Here is a 15,574-nt window from a genome sequence, read left to right as displayed (position 1 = left end):
GCAATTCGATTTAGACATATAACATTTTAGAAGTCAACCTAAAACAGTGAAATATGAGTGACCGCGACCCATTCCATGCTTAACTGTGAAAAACAGAAGAATCCTATATCGCAGACTATAAACCCCAAAAAAACTACATTAAGCGCTATAGTGTTAACGATCGATGAAACACTATATCGTAATTTTATATTAACTGTGGCAATCCTCCTGCTTACGATAGATCTTGTAAATGACCAAGGTTCTAACCAATAGTCAATTAAATGATGATGGTGGCAAAAAAAATGTTCTTGCCACTACGTAAAAGCTATGGCCTTCTCTAGCGAAAGCTGCATTACAAGCTATAGCAATTTTCAAAGATGAAAAAATACTTCGTCTCGATTTGCAAACGCAACATATGCTACAACTCATATAAGTAATATTCGTATTGGAAAGAGAGAAATCACAATAATGATGCGGGTAGCAAAGAGACAAAGTTTTTCATTCACCTTTAGTAGATGTACCATCAATCAGAGTTAGATGATGGTGACACTTTAGCTTTTTTACTATTCTTACAATAGAAACAATGTTATTTGCAGGAAACCCAAATATATTGCGGGACGTTTTATAATTCCGTTAATAACTAACGTAGGTAACTGAATATAAATACTAAACCGCTGTATCGTGAGTCACAATTGTTATAGTAATTAAGTAAATGGAGCCTAGCGAATTAATGTTTATAAGTTCCTAACTTAATTTGTCAAAGGAGAACGAACTCCTAGCCACAATATAACACATACAGGGTCAGTTATATTCATTGCTGCTAACAAACTGACAAAAAATTCCAAACAAAAAAAAATTCAAATTACTATTAAACCAAGAAAATCTCTATCTTTAATCTCATTAACTGCAAAGTTAATCAGAAATGTTCATGCATCGTTTGGGTATTTGAGTCAGTCAATGTCTGAAGAATCCAAACAACCAAGTCTAAAATTTCATACACTGACATTCGGTGTATTATTAAGGCGAAGGATGACCGGCCTGCCTAATAACCGTCTTAATTTAAAATTACAGCTGGTTACGCTAGGTAGAAGAAGCCTCCTTAATCAAGCAATTGCGCTGTTTTCAATGGTAGATGAGGGCAAAAAGTTAAACATCCAATTATATTGCTTCCGTGCTACAATAACAGAAGTGCTTACAATAATATAATAGGGGGAACACGAGGACATGTTTAAGCTGCTGAAATGGTGACCAAACGGAGCTCATTCATTACATTCAATACACGACAGAAATAGAGTAGTCATAGCAGATTAATTTCAAAAAGAAATGACCTCGAGGCGATAAAGTGATATAGACAATCGGTGTGATATAGACAAACCTGCAGCTGTCAAGAAAGAGACATTATATTAGTCTAGTTAACACGATCTATTATCATAACAGTAACTTTCAACGCAAGATATAGCAAGATTATTCACCAAGGTATCAATTAAAGAACCTGAATATTCAAACAAACCTTTCTTTAACCTGAATAGCAAAATAGTGTATTTATCAATTCCCACGAAAAAATATTTTAAGTAAAAAATACTAATCTTTCTCAGGCAAAGGTAGATCCAACTAATAGCATTATCAACCAAATATAATTAATATGAATAGGAAACACCGCTCAGATATTGCCAAGCAACAGAAGAAAATACAACGCCATTATTAAAAGCAGCACTAATGATGAGCACTGAACGAAGCAACAATAAAGACATACTAAAACAGAAATTGTGTCATTAATTAGGCTATGACTATCGCTACTTAGCTTGTAGAAAATACTTAGTAACTGTATATATAAATAATAATAGCTACCCATTCGTTAACAGATTATGCACGCCACCAAAACTGATATCATCTTAGATAATATCTGGAATAAGGTATGCATTAAATAAGATTATAGATAGAGAGCTTGCAGTTTACAAACACAAATATGTTTCGAATAAAGGTGAGTCCCATTTGTTGCGAAGCCACGGAGAAAAGGTAACATGCAAAATTCATCTATGAAGACGTCCACAACCGTTATTGAATCAATAATATGAACCAAAGAAAATACATTTTACGATGAAATATTTATTAGTTCAAAGAAGGTTCATATTACACGTTATGGTTCATATTATTTCTCTTTTATTTTCTATTTGATGAATGGGTCAATGAAAACATGTACCTGTTATATTGTCTATGTAGTATAGGATTCTTAATCCATCTCAGAAAAAGCACGACAAAGTTTTTCAAACTCCTGCTCTTTTCCCTGGATTTCTCGCACAAAAGGATGGTGACAATGTGAAGTTTTCAATTGTGATAGCAAACGAGCACACACCTAAAAATGACGTTATGAAAAATTAAATTTTTTTTCGGAAAATTCCTGGTAAATCAAATTATGCGTTGAGGAATTGCATCCAACTGCCTTAGCTTTTTTTCTATTAAGCGTACATTGTTTCTTGCAATTTATCCAACAAAAAAGTTGTTTCGCTACAATCCGATGCGCCAAGGTAAAAGAACATACATTAGAAATAAAATGATTAAGAAAAAATAGTCATCCACTTACATCAGGGCCCTTTCCAAGGAACTGGGAGATAACGATTTGATTGATGAGCGTCTCCACATGGTTGGGATCCTTTTCAAGCGATTCCGCCAAGCATTGGTCAGCCTCCTCATATTTACCTGCGAATGCCCAAATATCAAAAGAGCAACAAAAAACAGCAATGTTATGAAATTTTGCAATTACCATTGCTGGTGATAATGCAATTTCATTGTCAAGAGCAACTTGAAACACAAGACCAAGTATGTATAGAACAGCTAAAATAAAAACAAAATAGGAAACAAATTATCCAATATGGCACTAAACAAAATTGATGTTTGTAAACAAATCAAACTGTAACAAATAAACCTGAAATAACACAAGTAACTAAAGGCTCACCCTGGGCGATAAGGACGCTGGCTAGTCCTACAGCAAGAAGGGGCGTCTTGGTATTTTTATCGGCCATCTCGGTAAAAATATAGAATGCTTCCTGCAATTTATCACCGCCCGTACGGAGATGCAGCCACCCTGAACTTAATTGAGTAAGAGAGGCGTCTTCGTCCCTAGAGATCATCCTGGCCCATTACGCAACAAGAATAGGAAGAAAATTGTGTATATATATATATATATATATATATATATATATATTAAATGTACCGTGAATATATATGAATGTATTGAGAATAAGAACAGTAGTTAAATATTTAACAACAGGTTATAAAGAAGAATTGGATCCTGACAAACGACAAAAACGTTTCAACAGTTTTGTTTTATGAGACATTCTAGGAGTGCCCGCAAATAAAAGTATAGTAAAAAGTGATAAATTATAACTGTTCTAAAATCGTTACGAAGGCTGAAACTTTTTTTAGAACCAATAAATCATCTAAAGGCATATTGCCGTGGCGCATGGAGATATCCTGATTAAGCTGCTAGTGAAACGTGCAATAATATATACGGTTGTCTAGAAAAATGTACGAGGAGCTCATACTGACAACAAATAAATCAGAGCTTTTCATTGTTGTAATTTATCATTGTGTGTCTCAAGTCTTGTAGTATTGGACCACTTGTATTTCGGGTATTAATAAAAATTTTATTTTAAATTGGTACGTACATATTTAGCTCCTGGGTAGCTAAATCAAGCCGGTCCAACAGTATATAGCATTGAAGAGATAGGGCCATGGACTCAAGAGAACTGCAATTGGACAGCACCTGAAATAATAATGGAAATTCGAATATGATAAGCTTGCTAAGTAACCTGTAATGAAGTGAACCTGTAGTCATGAACGTTAGTGCTTAGATCGTTGACTAATGTTTTCTTTAATTCAAGTTTAGCGATGTACCAATGACATTAGAAAAAATTGTTTTTTACCTTAAGTGCACCGGTAATGTCACCCTGGTGCATATATATGGTTGCTCCTACAAGTAGTAAGGTTTCATTTTTCGATGAAAAGGCACTCAGCTTTTTCTCAAGTTCTTCACAAATCGGGACCCGTGCTTGTGGCTCGGCGCTCAGAAATTTTGCCAGCAACCGAAGATCACGCACTTCGTCAGGACCCGAGTATCTAATAAATCAGCACCATTACCAAAAAAAAGAACAGTTGATCTTTCACAGAAATCGTAGGCAGGTCTTTGGTAAATACTAGTTACTTTATCATTTGTTTGGTTTGGACTTGTTGGGCGATGCAGAGTTATGAATACAGCGGTCTAGTTCTTTATTCAAAATATGAGTGAATGTTTGCAATGTTCGCGAAAAAGGGAATTAATCAATTCGAATTAAAATGGATGCAAATTGATATTGATGTATTTACATAACGCATGTTACTCTTTACTGTTAAAGTTTTAGCTCGGAGCGTGACACCGCAAAAAATTACTCTGCCATTGCCAAAATAAAAATGTATATTATCCATAAACGAGCTTGAAATACACGACGTGACCAATCACCTTTAAGTTTTCATGTCGCTCGCATCCACACAGAATATATTAGATAAACACATTAAGAGTTCTCTGTAAGATTTGCTCACCTTTCTAATTCATCGAGTACGAGAGCATACTTTTTGAGCGATATATAGGCACGATAAATAAACACGTCCAGATCCTTTTTTTGGTTAATATCGTCAGTCTTGATGCGTTGAGCTTCATTGATACATCCCTGATAATTGCCAATATAGTAGGCGTTTTTTACGTCGAACAGAGGATCAACCGGCATCCTGACTCGCGTTAGTTAACTCCACTCTTCTTTAAATAGTCGGGAATTCAATTCAGAAAATACGGTAAAATTTACTTTTGTATACCAGAACCGATGTCCGAGTCAACGACAGACACGTCAGTCGAGCAGACGACATAACACAGGTATTCGACAACAACAATAATAGTCGAAATCTTCGAATCTGACGAATCCTGTTAAGTATCATGCGTGATTAAATAATGCCGGCGACTTTTCTATATGCTTCTGTGTTGGCCTTGAACAGAGAGTGCCTTGATACGAATGTATAGAAATATTATCAGCTTGAGGCTTCTATAAAAAAGCAACGAATCCTGGCCAGAGCGGTAGAATCGAATTAACGCAAAATTCGACATAAAACAAACAGATGGAGAGGGCATTTATGTGGAGATGCTTCCGACTGTGTTTTTCTACTGAGACATGTGTAAACATAAACATATTATAATAGTGAATATCCCAATGGAACGCAGCTTATTTTGATTGAGGAATGATAACAATATACAATATAATTGCATATTTTTATTGAGCCAAATTAAACACTGAAGTCGTTAAGCGATACGTACAATATACTAAGGAAAAATAAAAATCAGTTGATTGCTACCACAACCAAATTATGACAAAATTTGAAAAGACGTAGAGTCTTTTGTTAAACAGTTATGGTGTTGTAATCTGTGAAGAGTGACCGAAGTTCACTTTATGGATGTAACTTAACGCAAACTATGAATATACTCAGCGGTGTCATCCAAGTGAATGTTCAGTGATTCATTGACACAGATTTTTTCCTTCATCATACGTCTTCAGGATACATACAGGGTAATATTAACGTGTATAAATAAATAATATTCAATAGTATTCAACATGCATATGAAAAAAATGATTTGGCCTTTTTCCCTACCGGTATCGGTTATTGTCAGACTGAGATACAAATTACAGATGAACTGCTTAGAACATGTGTTCTTAAAGTAATTTTAAGGAATATTAAAGACTTAATTAAATGCAAGCAAGAGTCGTAATAATGATCCTTCTCGAAAAGTGCTCTGCTGCCCCAGCTGCACCCTTACAGATCGCCACGTAAAAAACAATAACGTGCTTTCTTTACGAACGGCTAAAAGCTTTTGACTTATACGGGAGCGAGTGCGCCGTTCTGTCAGTGGAGGAGTCCACTGATATTGTGCCCAAACGCGTGTCTGCCATTAGATGTTTAAGCTTTGGTTAGCCGCGAACGGTATATGCGAACATTCGCATGGCTATTAACAGTCTATTACGAATAGGTTTATATTGGTCATCATTTGAATGACTATTATAGTAACTGATGGTATTCCTTCATTCTTGTACTAAGCTATGCCACACCGCACTTCCATTGAAGTTATGAGCCTTTCTAGTGTATTCTTTACCTACTATATGAAAAAAACATAATAAGAACACAAAAAGTAACTGTATATCGCGTGGTCAATATAAATTAAGGAGAACGGAATACACGAAAAAATTATTTTTTTTATCCCATGTGCTATAAAACATAGACTAAAATGTATTTTGATTTATTTGTATATTTGTAAATGAATGCGCACATTTTAGGCAAGCTGTAGTTGTACCACTTGATCGTTACCTTTATATGGCTATATCGGTTTATAATCGAACAGCAATATAACTTAACACGTTTGTATTATTTTTTCAGTTCAAAATCACAACAGGTGATCGAGATGAAAAAATTGTTATTTAATATTTAAAAGTCCGCACAGTTTTTACAGCAAGTACGAGCGCGACAATGGAGTACGGACCGGGGCCATCCACTTCAACGGCAACCTTCAATGGACGTAACACCTCAAATGACTTCGCGTCGCAAATGAACGATGAGCAGGAAGCGCTGGCTGGCCTGGGAGAGGCTTATGATCAAACGGAGATCGAGAAGGGTGTTATTGATGTAATCGACGAACAAATACAGCAAGCTGATCGCCTCAGACATGACAGGGAACTCCGAAATGTCATTGAAGAAGTGAAGTGAGTAACTGTATCAATATGTAAGTTATCAACAGGATACAAGATCACGTGTGGTCAACATCTCGAAAGTGAACGAAAAAGTAAACGATATAAACTATAGTGTAATGTCATTGATGTTAAAATCAAATATTTCGACATTAAAGGTGGTGCCACTGCGCTTCAAAGTATCTGAGTGATAGACGGTCGTATTGAACCAATGCTCAGTATTTTTGGTAACTTAGTGTCCTTTTAAAAACAATTGACTATTTAGTGTCTCGACTATGTTAAATAGAAGGTGTAAGAGTTATGTAAATGAAGTGGTGGAACAATGATACAGTTTCGATTTTGCGTAGATTTGTAAAACAACGTCTGAATACGATCAACGAAAGTTTGGCTGAGTACGACGAAAAGAAAGAACTGACTAAGGATACTCGGAAAAAGTTGGACGCTATCCGCCGAGAAAAGGTTTGTAACTAAGTATTATGCATGCACAACATAACAGAAATAAGAATGCCCGACATTATTTTAGGCACACGATTGATAACTGGCTCGAAAAACAGTAGTAACATGATCTGAAACTAATTATGGATTCTACATTTCTTACGATATAATTTCTACGGCAATTACAGGAAAATAAAGAAAAGCATCTGAAGAAACTGGAGGCAAAACTTCGAAGCCTGAATATTTTCCTTGGCCACGAAGATCTCGGCGGTACTGACGAGATCGATGAGGAAACACGGGAGCAACTTCGGATGCTTTTAGGAGATCCCGAAACCGAAGAGGAACGACGGATCAGAATGGGAGAAATGACACCATTTGGTTCTACGGTACGTACCCGTCAAATGTAGACCGGAATCTTTGAGTGTTTTCACTATTGTTCAAACGGAATTTCTAGTATTTCTGCTTCTTCTTTTACATATTACCGTTTATGATACGATCGCATTGTAATGGATACATTAGCTTATATATTAAGGCCTTGGTATTTTTTTTCCTTTCACGCTGGTTGTACAGTTCAAGTTTTACTTGACGTTTGATTCGGCTAGCTTACTCTTATTGCTTTTTTGGGCAGGTTCGGGAAATTAAGCTGCCTGAAGTGGATATGTTCGATCAGTTTCTGGATGCTAGGACAGCCGAAACAAAAAAGGCTCGCCGGGAAAAAAAGGACAAAATATCGGTCGCTACCAAAACGAAAAATAAAAACAGAAAGACATTGACTGCCGAAGCCAAGGGAATAAAACGGAAGGCTGAAATCGGCACTTCTCTCGAACTCTGTAGGTAGGTTCCAGCCTTTAGCACAACGCTATTAGTGAAAAGCCAGTTCCAATCGGTTCGAGATGTTCCACTATTTGTTACGCAAAACTTTATGGTGGACTTCTGTAGATTTTTTTTTCGGTTATTTTATTGCAGACCTAAAAAGAAAAAGAAGCCTTTTTGGGATCTTCCCCTTGGAACGATCGAAGATTATTCAGCTATTGGTGCATGGAAAGAAATGCGACCCAGCCAGGACAATAATATTAGCCTTGAATTACCTAAGGGGTATGTGTAGTGAGGCTTTATATCTATGCATTTAACAGAAATTTAGTAGGTGCTTAGTAGTTTATTTCACGGCACATATTTTTTCAAAAAAAAAAAAGGTATAAAACGAAAAACTAAATTTAGGCATGAATGTCATTAACATAAAGGCACCAAGAGAGAATACAACATACCATTTTCCACTGTTCTTTAGGACGGCTGGTCATTCCGACGATTCAGATTACGATCCAGAGGAGGATGAAGACAATTGCGAGTTACATGAAGATGAAAAAAAGTTTGAACAGGATAAGGACCTCAAAAAGTCCGTAATCAGACGTCGTAGCGATACCACTGATGGAATGCCTCTTGACACACGGCACAGGCATCGAGATGACGGAGATCAGAAGGTGGGTTCTCTGGCTGTCTTCTACCGCGGGCTATTCGAAACATACTTATCATCCCCAACAAATTTACCAGACGAACCAACGTAGTCTTGTTAATATATTTTTGTTTTACATAAAATAATCCGTTCGTGGAGACAGTGGTAATTATTTTTTTTACTTACCCAGAATTTTTCAATTTTTAACTTTAGACATATTTAAATCGAGTCTGTCAACTGGACGACGATTCAGACTGCAGCGAGGAAGAGATCGATGAGGATTTTCGTATGCCTTGTTCTCTCTATAACAGCCTCTACCCGTATCAGCGAATAGCGGTGCGTTGGCTGTGGGAACTACACCAGAATAAGTGCGGTGGAATTATTGGTACGTGGATGGAATTTCATGTGAAACCAAAAAACCATACATCAGTTAATTAAAAATAGTAGCTATTCGATATACCAAATGACGAATGCATTTATAGACCTATTTATTCTTTGATTTTTCGGCAGGTGACGAAATGGGTCTTGGTAAAACGGTTCAGATGATTAGTTTTTTACGGGCGCTCAAACATTCGAAAATGCGTGTGGTGGGAGACCCGTTCTGCGGACTTGGCCCCGTCATCCTAATTGCCCCAGCCACTGTGATGCACCAATGGGTCAAGGTGAGACTTACGGCTCGCTGCGAATCTATTAGAGGACTGTCACGTCACAAGTGTATAAAGCGCGTCATCCGTTCGCACCTGTATGGGCGCCGGGCTAATTCGCTTCGAATGGACATGTATTTTAAAATATTATTTTTTAGCTTAACAAAACAGAACCACTATGACACTGCTGGAAACAACAATTATTTACGTGTTATAAATGCGTACAAAATTTAAGGGTGATAAATGTTTTTGATCCTAGTCAATGTTTCTTTTTCAATGAAACAGGAGTTCCACAAGTGGTTTCCAAGGCAACGTGTAGGGGTTCTTCATAATACCGGCTCATATTCAGGCAAAAAAAAGGAATCTCTTGTACGTGACATAAACAAGACCAGCGGAACACTTATTACCTCTTATCAAGTAAGTTATACTCATCAATTATGTACCTCGTTTACAGTAAGCTAGTAAATCTAGATACGTAGCCGTTTATAAATATGGTTGATGTTATTAATGAACGAATTAATGCGGCTTTTTGAGATTCGAACGTCATATTTCAAATGATGGCTTTCAGCATGACACATGTAGTATTTGTGTTTACTATATGTTACTATGTACAAGTAAGTAAAATTATACGTTTAGTTTTTATTTTTAAGTACTTAGAATAGAGACATTAACAAACGTTCATAAGTTCGATTTTATTTGTAAGATTGCTGTTGTCCTTTTACAGCGCTGATTTGTGTAATTTATTTTAGGGTATTGTGATATACTTGGACAACATTTTGAAGTACCAGTGGCATTATGTTATACTTGACGAAGGCCACAAAATTCGCAACCCCGACGCACAGGTACAAAGATTTAGTGTACGGATCCTGGTATTGTTTTCCCTTCTGACAATATTAATCCACTTCCAAAACAAATGACATGAAAAGACTTAAAAAAACAACAAATTTAATTGGATTGTGTTCACTTCTACCCAGTTTTATACAGCTATTCCGAGTATGTCGCAGCTGATCTAAGCAAAAAACAATAGGCGTATGTTATTTAATGTAAGGCTGCGTTTTCCGCTGTAAACGTAAAGGCAACGTTAGCGGTCAAGCAGTTTCAGACCCCTCATCGGATCATATTATCAGGCTCTCCAATTCAAAACAATCTGCGTGAGTTGTGGTCTTTATTCGACTTCATATTTCCCGGAAAGCTAGGAACCCTTCCGACATTTATGGCCGAATTCGCGGTGCCGATTACTCAGGGAGGGTACGCCAATGCAACTGAAACGCAGGTAAGTACACTGCAGTCCATGACAATAGCAGGCTTTCTTCACTAAAACCGATATCAACCTTAAATAAACTTGTCGCTCTGCTGCGAAGACTGTGTATGCCTGATTTCCGTCTTCGAGGCCGGTAGCCGCCGGTTTTAATCTCACAGTGGGACGCCCGTTTCAGTCGAGCCTTCAGCTATTGGCGTTAGGGAAAGGTTCAGCGTGTTCTTAATTAAAATTGCTCACAAACGTACAGATATGATAGCAAAAATCGTTATTGCGTTGCAGGTTGCAATCGGCTACCGATGTGCTTCTACATTACGAGACGCAATCAAGCCGTACCTCTTGCGAAGGATGAAGAGCGATGTTAAAGCTAACATCAATTTGCCGCCGAAGAGCGAACAGGTTCTCTTCTGTAGACTTACGGAACGGTTGGTAACTTTGTGTAAATAAACATCGCCTTTTTTTTTGTAATAACTCACGTCATACCGATAAAACAGAGCATATCCACTCAGAGCATATCCTCATATATTTTACTATTGCCCTGACAGGCAACGCGAACTATACAAGAGTTACCTGGATAGCCCAGAAATTAGACAGATCTTCGATGGTCGTCTACAGCTATTTGTCGGCCTCATAAACCTGCGAAAGATATGCAATCATCCTGATCTTTACGATGGCGGACCGTATAAGGAGCTCGTCACGCGTAATGCGAGTGAGGTGTATTCGAATATTTGCATAACGTTAGAGTATAAAACTTTCTGTCTTAAGATGCTATTGATTTTTTAAAGAAGATATGGTTTTCTATGGCTATGGTACTTATAAATGTTTTTCTTAGAAAGTGTCTGTACAACTCTCTTTCAAGTAGTGACATATAAAATCAGTATCGAAAAACAACATACCTATGGTAAAAACAAAGCAATAAATTAAATGTATATGTGGCGTTTTTTTGTTCTGCCAAAATTAAACATTCAGTCATACGAAAGCCCAAATCATAGCGATACCGGAAAAGGGGACTGGAATGACTTGGTGCCTGCAAATATGGATTCCGCATTGAAGGTGCCGCCTATAGAAGAAGAAGAAAACGAACGAAATTTTGGATACGTCAAGAGATCCGGCAAACTGATGGTCGTTGAGGCGTTGCTCAAGCTGTGGAAGAAGCAAGGTCACAGGTGAGTAAGATATGGCAGAAAATTTGAAAAGAAACAAAACATTGCGTTTAGTAAACATGTCTTACCGTACAGATGCTTATGATGTTTGGTGGTTTACATGAAATTGGCACATGAAATTCGTATCGCGCTATGTGTATGTCGATGAGCTTTTTGTATGCGTGTGGCATTATGTTCCCAGAGCGCTTGTGTTCACTCAGTCTCGCCAGATGTTACGGATCCTAGAGGCGTTCGTGCATCGCCGGGGCTATGCGTATCTGGTCATGGATGGTAGCACCACCATTGCTTCCCGACAGCCAGCTATTGAGCGATTCAACCAGGTACATACGCATATATACGAGTTACGAACTCTGGCTATCCAGCATGATTGTCAATATGCTATGATATTGTACTGAGAACTAAATTATTTCATATTTATGTTGTTGCGATCCTTTTTCAGGACAAAAATATATTTGTTTTCCTGCTGACGACACGGGTGGGTGGACTTGGAGTAAATTTAACAGGAGCAAACAGGATCATCATTTTCGACCCGGACTGGAACCCGAGTACTGATATGCAGGCCCGTGAAAGAGCCTGGCGAATAGGCCAGAATCGCGACGTAACAATTTATCGGTAGTTAATGCAATTCACATTCTTAAATGTAAAATAGCCTCGTAAGCGTTAATATCATACTACCACATTTAACCCGGTCAGATTTGGTGAGTGCGTTTTCTAATGGTTTGCCTACGCGTATTTCAACTGTCTAAAAAGCTATTTCTCTCTCTCTCTCTCTCTCTCTCAGTTTAATGACGGCCGGCACAATTGAAGAAAAGATATACCATCGACAGATCTTCAAGCAGTTCCTGACCAATCGCATCTTGAATGACCCAAGGCAGAGGAGATTTTTTAAATCGAATGAACTGCATGAATTGTTTACGCTTGGGGATGATATAGGAAAGAGAAACCGAACTGAGACATCTGACATTTTTGCCGGTACGGGCTCAGAGATTCGGAAGAAGCATCTCAGAACACCCGAAAAGAAACGCAAACAGCAAGAAAATAAAGAGCGATTGGAAAAAATGAGAATGCTTGGTACGTAGCAGGTAGCAGCAAGCAGACAAGCTGTATTCATTAATATCTTAGGTTATCCGGACAAATCCCGAAATTTACCAATCCAAATGATATTCCAACGTCATTAACTCATTTTTAAGTCTTCTTGTTTTTAACCCTCCAGCAAAGAAGCTCAGCCAAAAAATCGGGGCTGGGGAGAAAATTAAACCTGGTGATCTTAAAGAATTGGACAAGCCAACTACTAGCGGTAGTAGAGGAACAACTGTCGAGGGTGAAAAATTATCAGAAGTGGTACGAAGATCGCGTTTTAAGGGAACGGACACGGATGATGAAGACCAAACTGATAAAAAACAGAATGAAGGTGAAACAACGAAAAGGAATGAAGACGATGATTATGTGCTGTCAAAGCTGTTTCGGAACAATAACGTGCATTCGGTGAGTATTAAGAGAGACGTGCTTTATTTGGATGCTTTTTTCTCTCCTTCTTATGGTCTACTATGGGCACCAAATCCGGTAAATTCGTTGCTCGTGGGCTCAAACTACTATCTGTGTGCATATTACAGGTGATGAAACACGATGCGATAATGGACTCTGCTGTGGCTGACAGCGCTCTCATAGAGGCAGAAGCTGAACTGGTCGCACAGGAAGCTGTCAAGAAGTTAGAAAGGTCGCGCAAAATGTGCTTTCGGTATGACCATTTTCAGAAGTACTGATTGTATATAAAAGCACATGCACTTATGTTATAGACGGTGTCTATAATAATTATATAATGCTTTCGGTTAACCATATTACAAGTCGCATGTATTGTTATAAGTTCACAATGCGTTTGATGTGAGGTAAGCTAAGTCTAACTGAATGTATTACGATTGATGTTTGTAGTGCGACTTCAGGAATTCCCAATTGGACAGGCCAGTTCGGTGCCTATCGTGGAATGAAGAAAGCGCGATTTGGAACTAAGAATGTCAAGTCAATCGGATTGAGCCCAGCAGGACCTAGCCCAACTAAGAATAAAGAAGGATCATCGCATGAAGGAGAGGGCGAAAAGAGCCATTTTGCATATGATCCTAATGAAGAGAAGATCAAAAATAGTAAAGGTCAGTTGAAGCAGAGTAACTCTAAAGATGCCAAGTTTTACATCATATTCAACGGATTTATTATTGTAATAGAAGAGGATTTGCATATGCAGCATGCAGCGATATGCCATCGCTGCCATCTTGAAAATGGCAAGCGCCTGATCTAAGGCTTAAGCCGTACCTATGTCATGGAACACTTCTCGTTGCCGAAATTCGTGCGTGTGCCTGTTCCCCGCGCCCATGTGACTAACGTGATTATAATCCATAGATTTCTAATATTCAAATTTGTTCTCTTTTGTCGTCTACTTGATGCAACAGCTATGAGTTCATCCGAATTGATGGCTCATATTCGAGCCAGGAGCATTGGAAATGTAGATTTGGAGACATCAGATAATGAATCCCAAGATTATGAATCTGAATCCGTCGTAGAGGCGACCTCTACTGTCACCAACGAGACCGACGAGCTACTTGTTGATCTCAGGAATTTCATTGCTTTTGGTAAGAAGAACGGCGGAAGAAGGTGGAGAATAATGAAGCTCGATTATTCCAGAAAAAAAAATTGATAGAATCTTGCTGTGAATTGTTTAAGACGTGATAAGCAAACCACGTTTTGTCGCGGCATGTGCTTTGTATTAAACAATACTCTCCTTTCAGGTGCAACAGTTGACGGCCAAGCAACCACTCAAGAAATTCTAGCCGTTTTTCGAAATAGAGTTCCCGAAAAGGACGCGCCCCTGTTTCGTAAACTGCTAAAGAAACTTTGCGAATTTTTCAAAAGGGGAACCACTAAAGATGGTCTATGGAGGTTGCGTCAAGGTTTTCGATAGTATACTTGATGGCAACGTTTTCCAATAGCTAACAGTGTCAAAACCTCTTTTAGGAATATTGTTATTTATGTGGAAGTATCCTTTTAATTATTTTCATGCGAGCTAACATAATGTGGTCTAACACAAAGGTGAAGCATAGCTTCCGGAGAAATTAAGAAAGGATTGTAGTATCGTGTTCTGTGTAATTTTATACAAATAATTATTAGGTAGCCAACAGCTAATGAGCAAAGGGAGCCTAAAGACTATTAGTTGTCATACATTTTAACTGTTAATTTCGACTATAAGGTTTGTCAATGATGTATGATTTTGAGATATGGCAGTGAGTAAATGAATAGTTATATTAAATTATTTCGAAAATCATACCTGGAAATCGAGGTCGATCGACGCCCGTGAAGCCTTGAATAGGCATTATTTTACTAAATTTATTTTAGGCAATAATCAATTTGTAATTAGATCCGAACTTAAATTAAACGTATAGTTTGGCAAATGTTTTATGTTTATTTCAATTGTCTTACTTCCTTTATATGTATACAAACGTTAAGTATACATAAATAAAACTCTTGTACATTATATCTAAATGCAGTGCCTCTGCTTCCTGTGGAGCAAATGCATAGTAAACACAATCAGCCTTGGGGTGTGTTTATGTACATTGAAATATATGAGGCGCCTAGGTCTACTTCCGTTTAATACAGATGTGTAAGTTCATGTTTTTCCAGCATAGGATATACTATGTAAAACATTCCACTCACTGTTGTTTGATCTTCATTAGCATCGTCATTATTGGTCATAAATTAAACATGATTTACAGAATATAATTATATGAATTTTTAGGTAAGTCAGTCTCAGCACAACTTCTACTCATTTTAAAGCATTATTTAGAAGCCTATTGTATCAACAAAAGGATAGATCTTCAATAAAATATCACTTGTATACTAGA

General features: G+C 37.6%; 2 protein-coding genes across 9 annotated transcripts in view; one reads left to right on the top strand and one right to left on the bottom strand.

Annotated features, from left to right (window-relative positions):
• The window catches only part of epsilonCOP (coatomer subunit epsilon), a 41,910-nt gene extending 37,024 nt beyond the window's left edge, over positions 1–4,886 (bottom strand). For 2 of the 3 annotated variants that reach the window (XM_086983978.1, XM_022799436.2), the window contains exons 1-6: positions 4,555–4,886; positions 3,903–4,095; positions 3,645–3,742; positions 2,933–3,108; positions 2,561–2,676; positions 2,180–2,332 (exon numbers count right to left, since the gene is read on the bottom strand). In XM_086983978.1, the coding sequence (XP_086840104.1) occupies positions 2,210–2,332; positions 2,561–2,676; positions 2,933–3,108; positions 3,645–3,742; positions 3,903–4,095; positions 4,555–4,739 (891 nt within the window). In that variant the 5' untranslated portion in view covers positions 4,740–4,886 and the 3' untranslated portion in view covers positions 2,180–2,209. Of the gene's footprint in view, positions 1–2,065; positions 2,333–2,560; positions 2,677–2,932; positions 3,109–3,644; positions 3,743–3,902; positions 4,096–4,554 lie in introns of those variants that run through there. The other variant, XM_022799434.2, reaches the window with a different exon arrangement.
• LOC111247899 (DNA excision repair protein ERCC-6-like) overlaps positions 1–15,574 on the top strand; it is a 25,984-nt gene extending 10,410 nt beyond the window's left edge. Inside the window, exons 1-23 of one of the 6 annotated variants that reach the window (XM_022799429.2) lie at positions 5,027–5,567; positions 6,494–6,752; positions 7,085–7,196; positions 7,361–7,558; positions 7,801–8,006; positions 8,139–8,267; positions 8,458–8,650; positions 8,836–9,007; positions 9,133–9,284; positions 9,552–9,683; positions 10,016–10,108; positions 10,315–10,539; positions 10,807–10,949; positions 11,070–11,238; positions 11,494–11,690; positions 11,869–12,007; positions 12,127–12,299; positions 12,469–12,758; positions 12,901–13,172; positions 13,301–13,425; positions 13,617–13,831; positions 14,129–14,308; positions 14,465–15,574. In XM_022799429.2, the coding sequence (XP_022655164.1) occupies positions 6,520–6,752; positions 7,085–7,196; positions 7,361–7,558; positions 7,801–8,006; positions 8,139–8,267; positions 8,458–8,650; positions 8,836–9,007; positions 9,133–9,284; positions 9,552–9,683; positions 10,016–10,108; positions 10,315–10,539; positions 10,807–10,949; positions 11,070–11,238; positions 11,494–11,690; positions 11,869–12,007; positions 12,127–12,299; positions 12,469–12,758; positions 12,901–13,172; positions 13,301–13,425; positions 13,617–13,831; positions 14,129–14,308; positions 14,465–14,637 (3,921 nt within the window). In that variant the 5' untranslated portion in view covers positions 5,027–5,567; positions 6,494–6,519 and the 3' untranslated portion in view covers positions 14,638–15,574. Of the gene's footprint in view, positions 1–5,026; positions 5,568–5,662; positions 5,980–6,484; positions 6,753–7,084; positions 7,197–7,360; positions 7,559–7,800; positions 8,007–8,138; positions 8,268–8,457; positions 8,651–8,835; positions 9,008–9,132; positions 9,285–9,551; positions 9,684–10,015; positions 10,109–10,314; positions 10,540–10,806; positions 10,950–11,069; positions 11,239–11,493; positions 11,691–11,868; positions 12,008–12,126; positions 12,300–12,468; positions 12,759–12,900; positions 13,173–13,300; positions 13,426–13,616; positions 13,832–14,128; positions 14,309–14,464 lie in introns of those variants that run through there. The other 5 variants (XM_086983970.1, XM_086983967.1, XM_086983969.1 and 2 more) reach the window with 5 other exon arrangements.

The sequence above is a fragment of the Varroa destructor genome, unplaced genomic scaffold, assembly GCF_002443255.2.
Source record: "Varroa destructor unplaced genomic scaffold, Vdes_3.0 BEIS01000003.1, whole genome shotgun sequence".
NCBI classification, from domain to species: domain Eukaryota; kingdom Metazoa; phylum Arthropoda; class Arachnida; order Mesostigmata; family Varroidae; genus Varroa; species Varroa destructor.
This window is presented reverse-complemented; position numbering and strand designations above follow the sequence as displayed.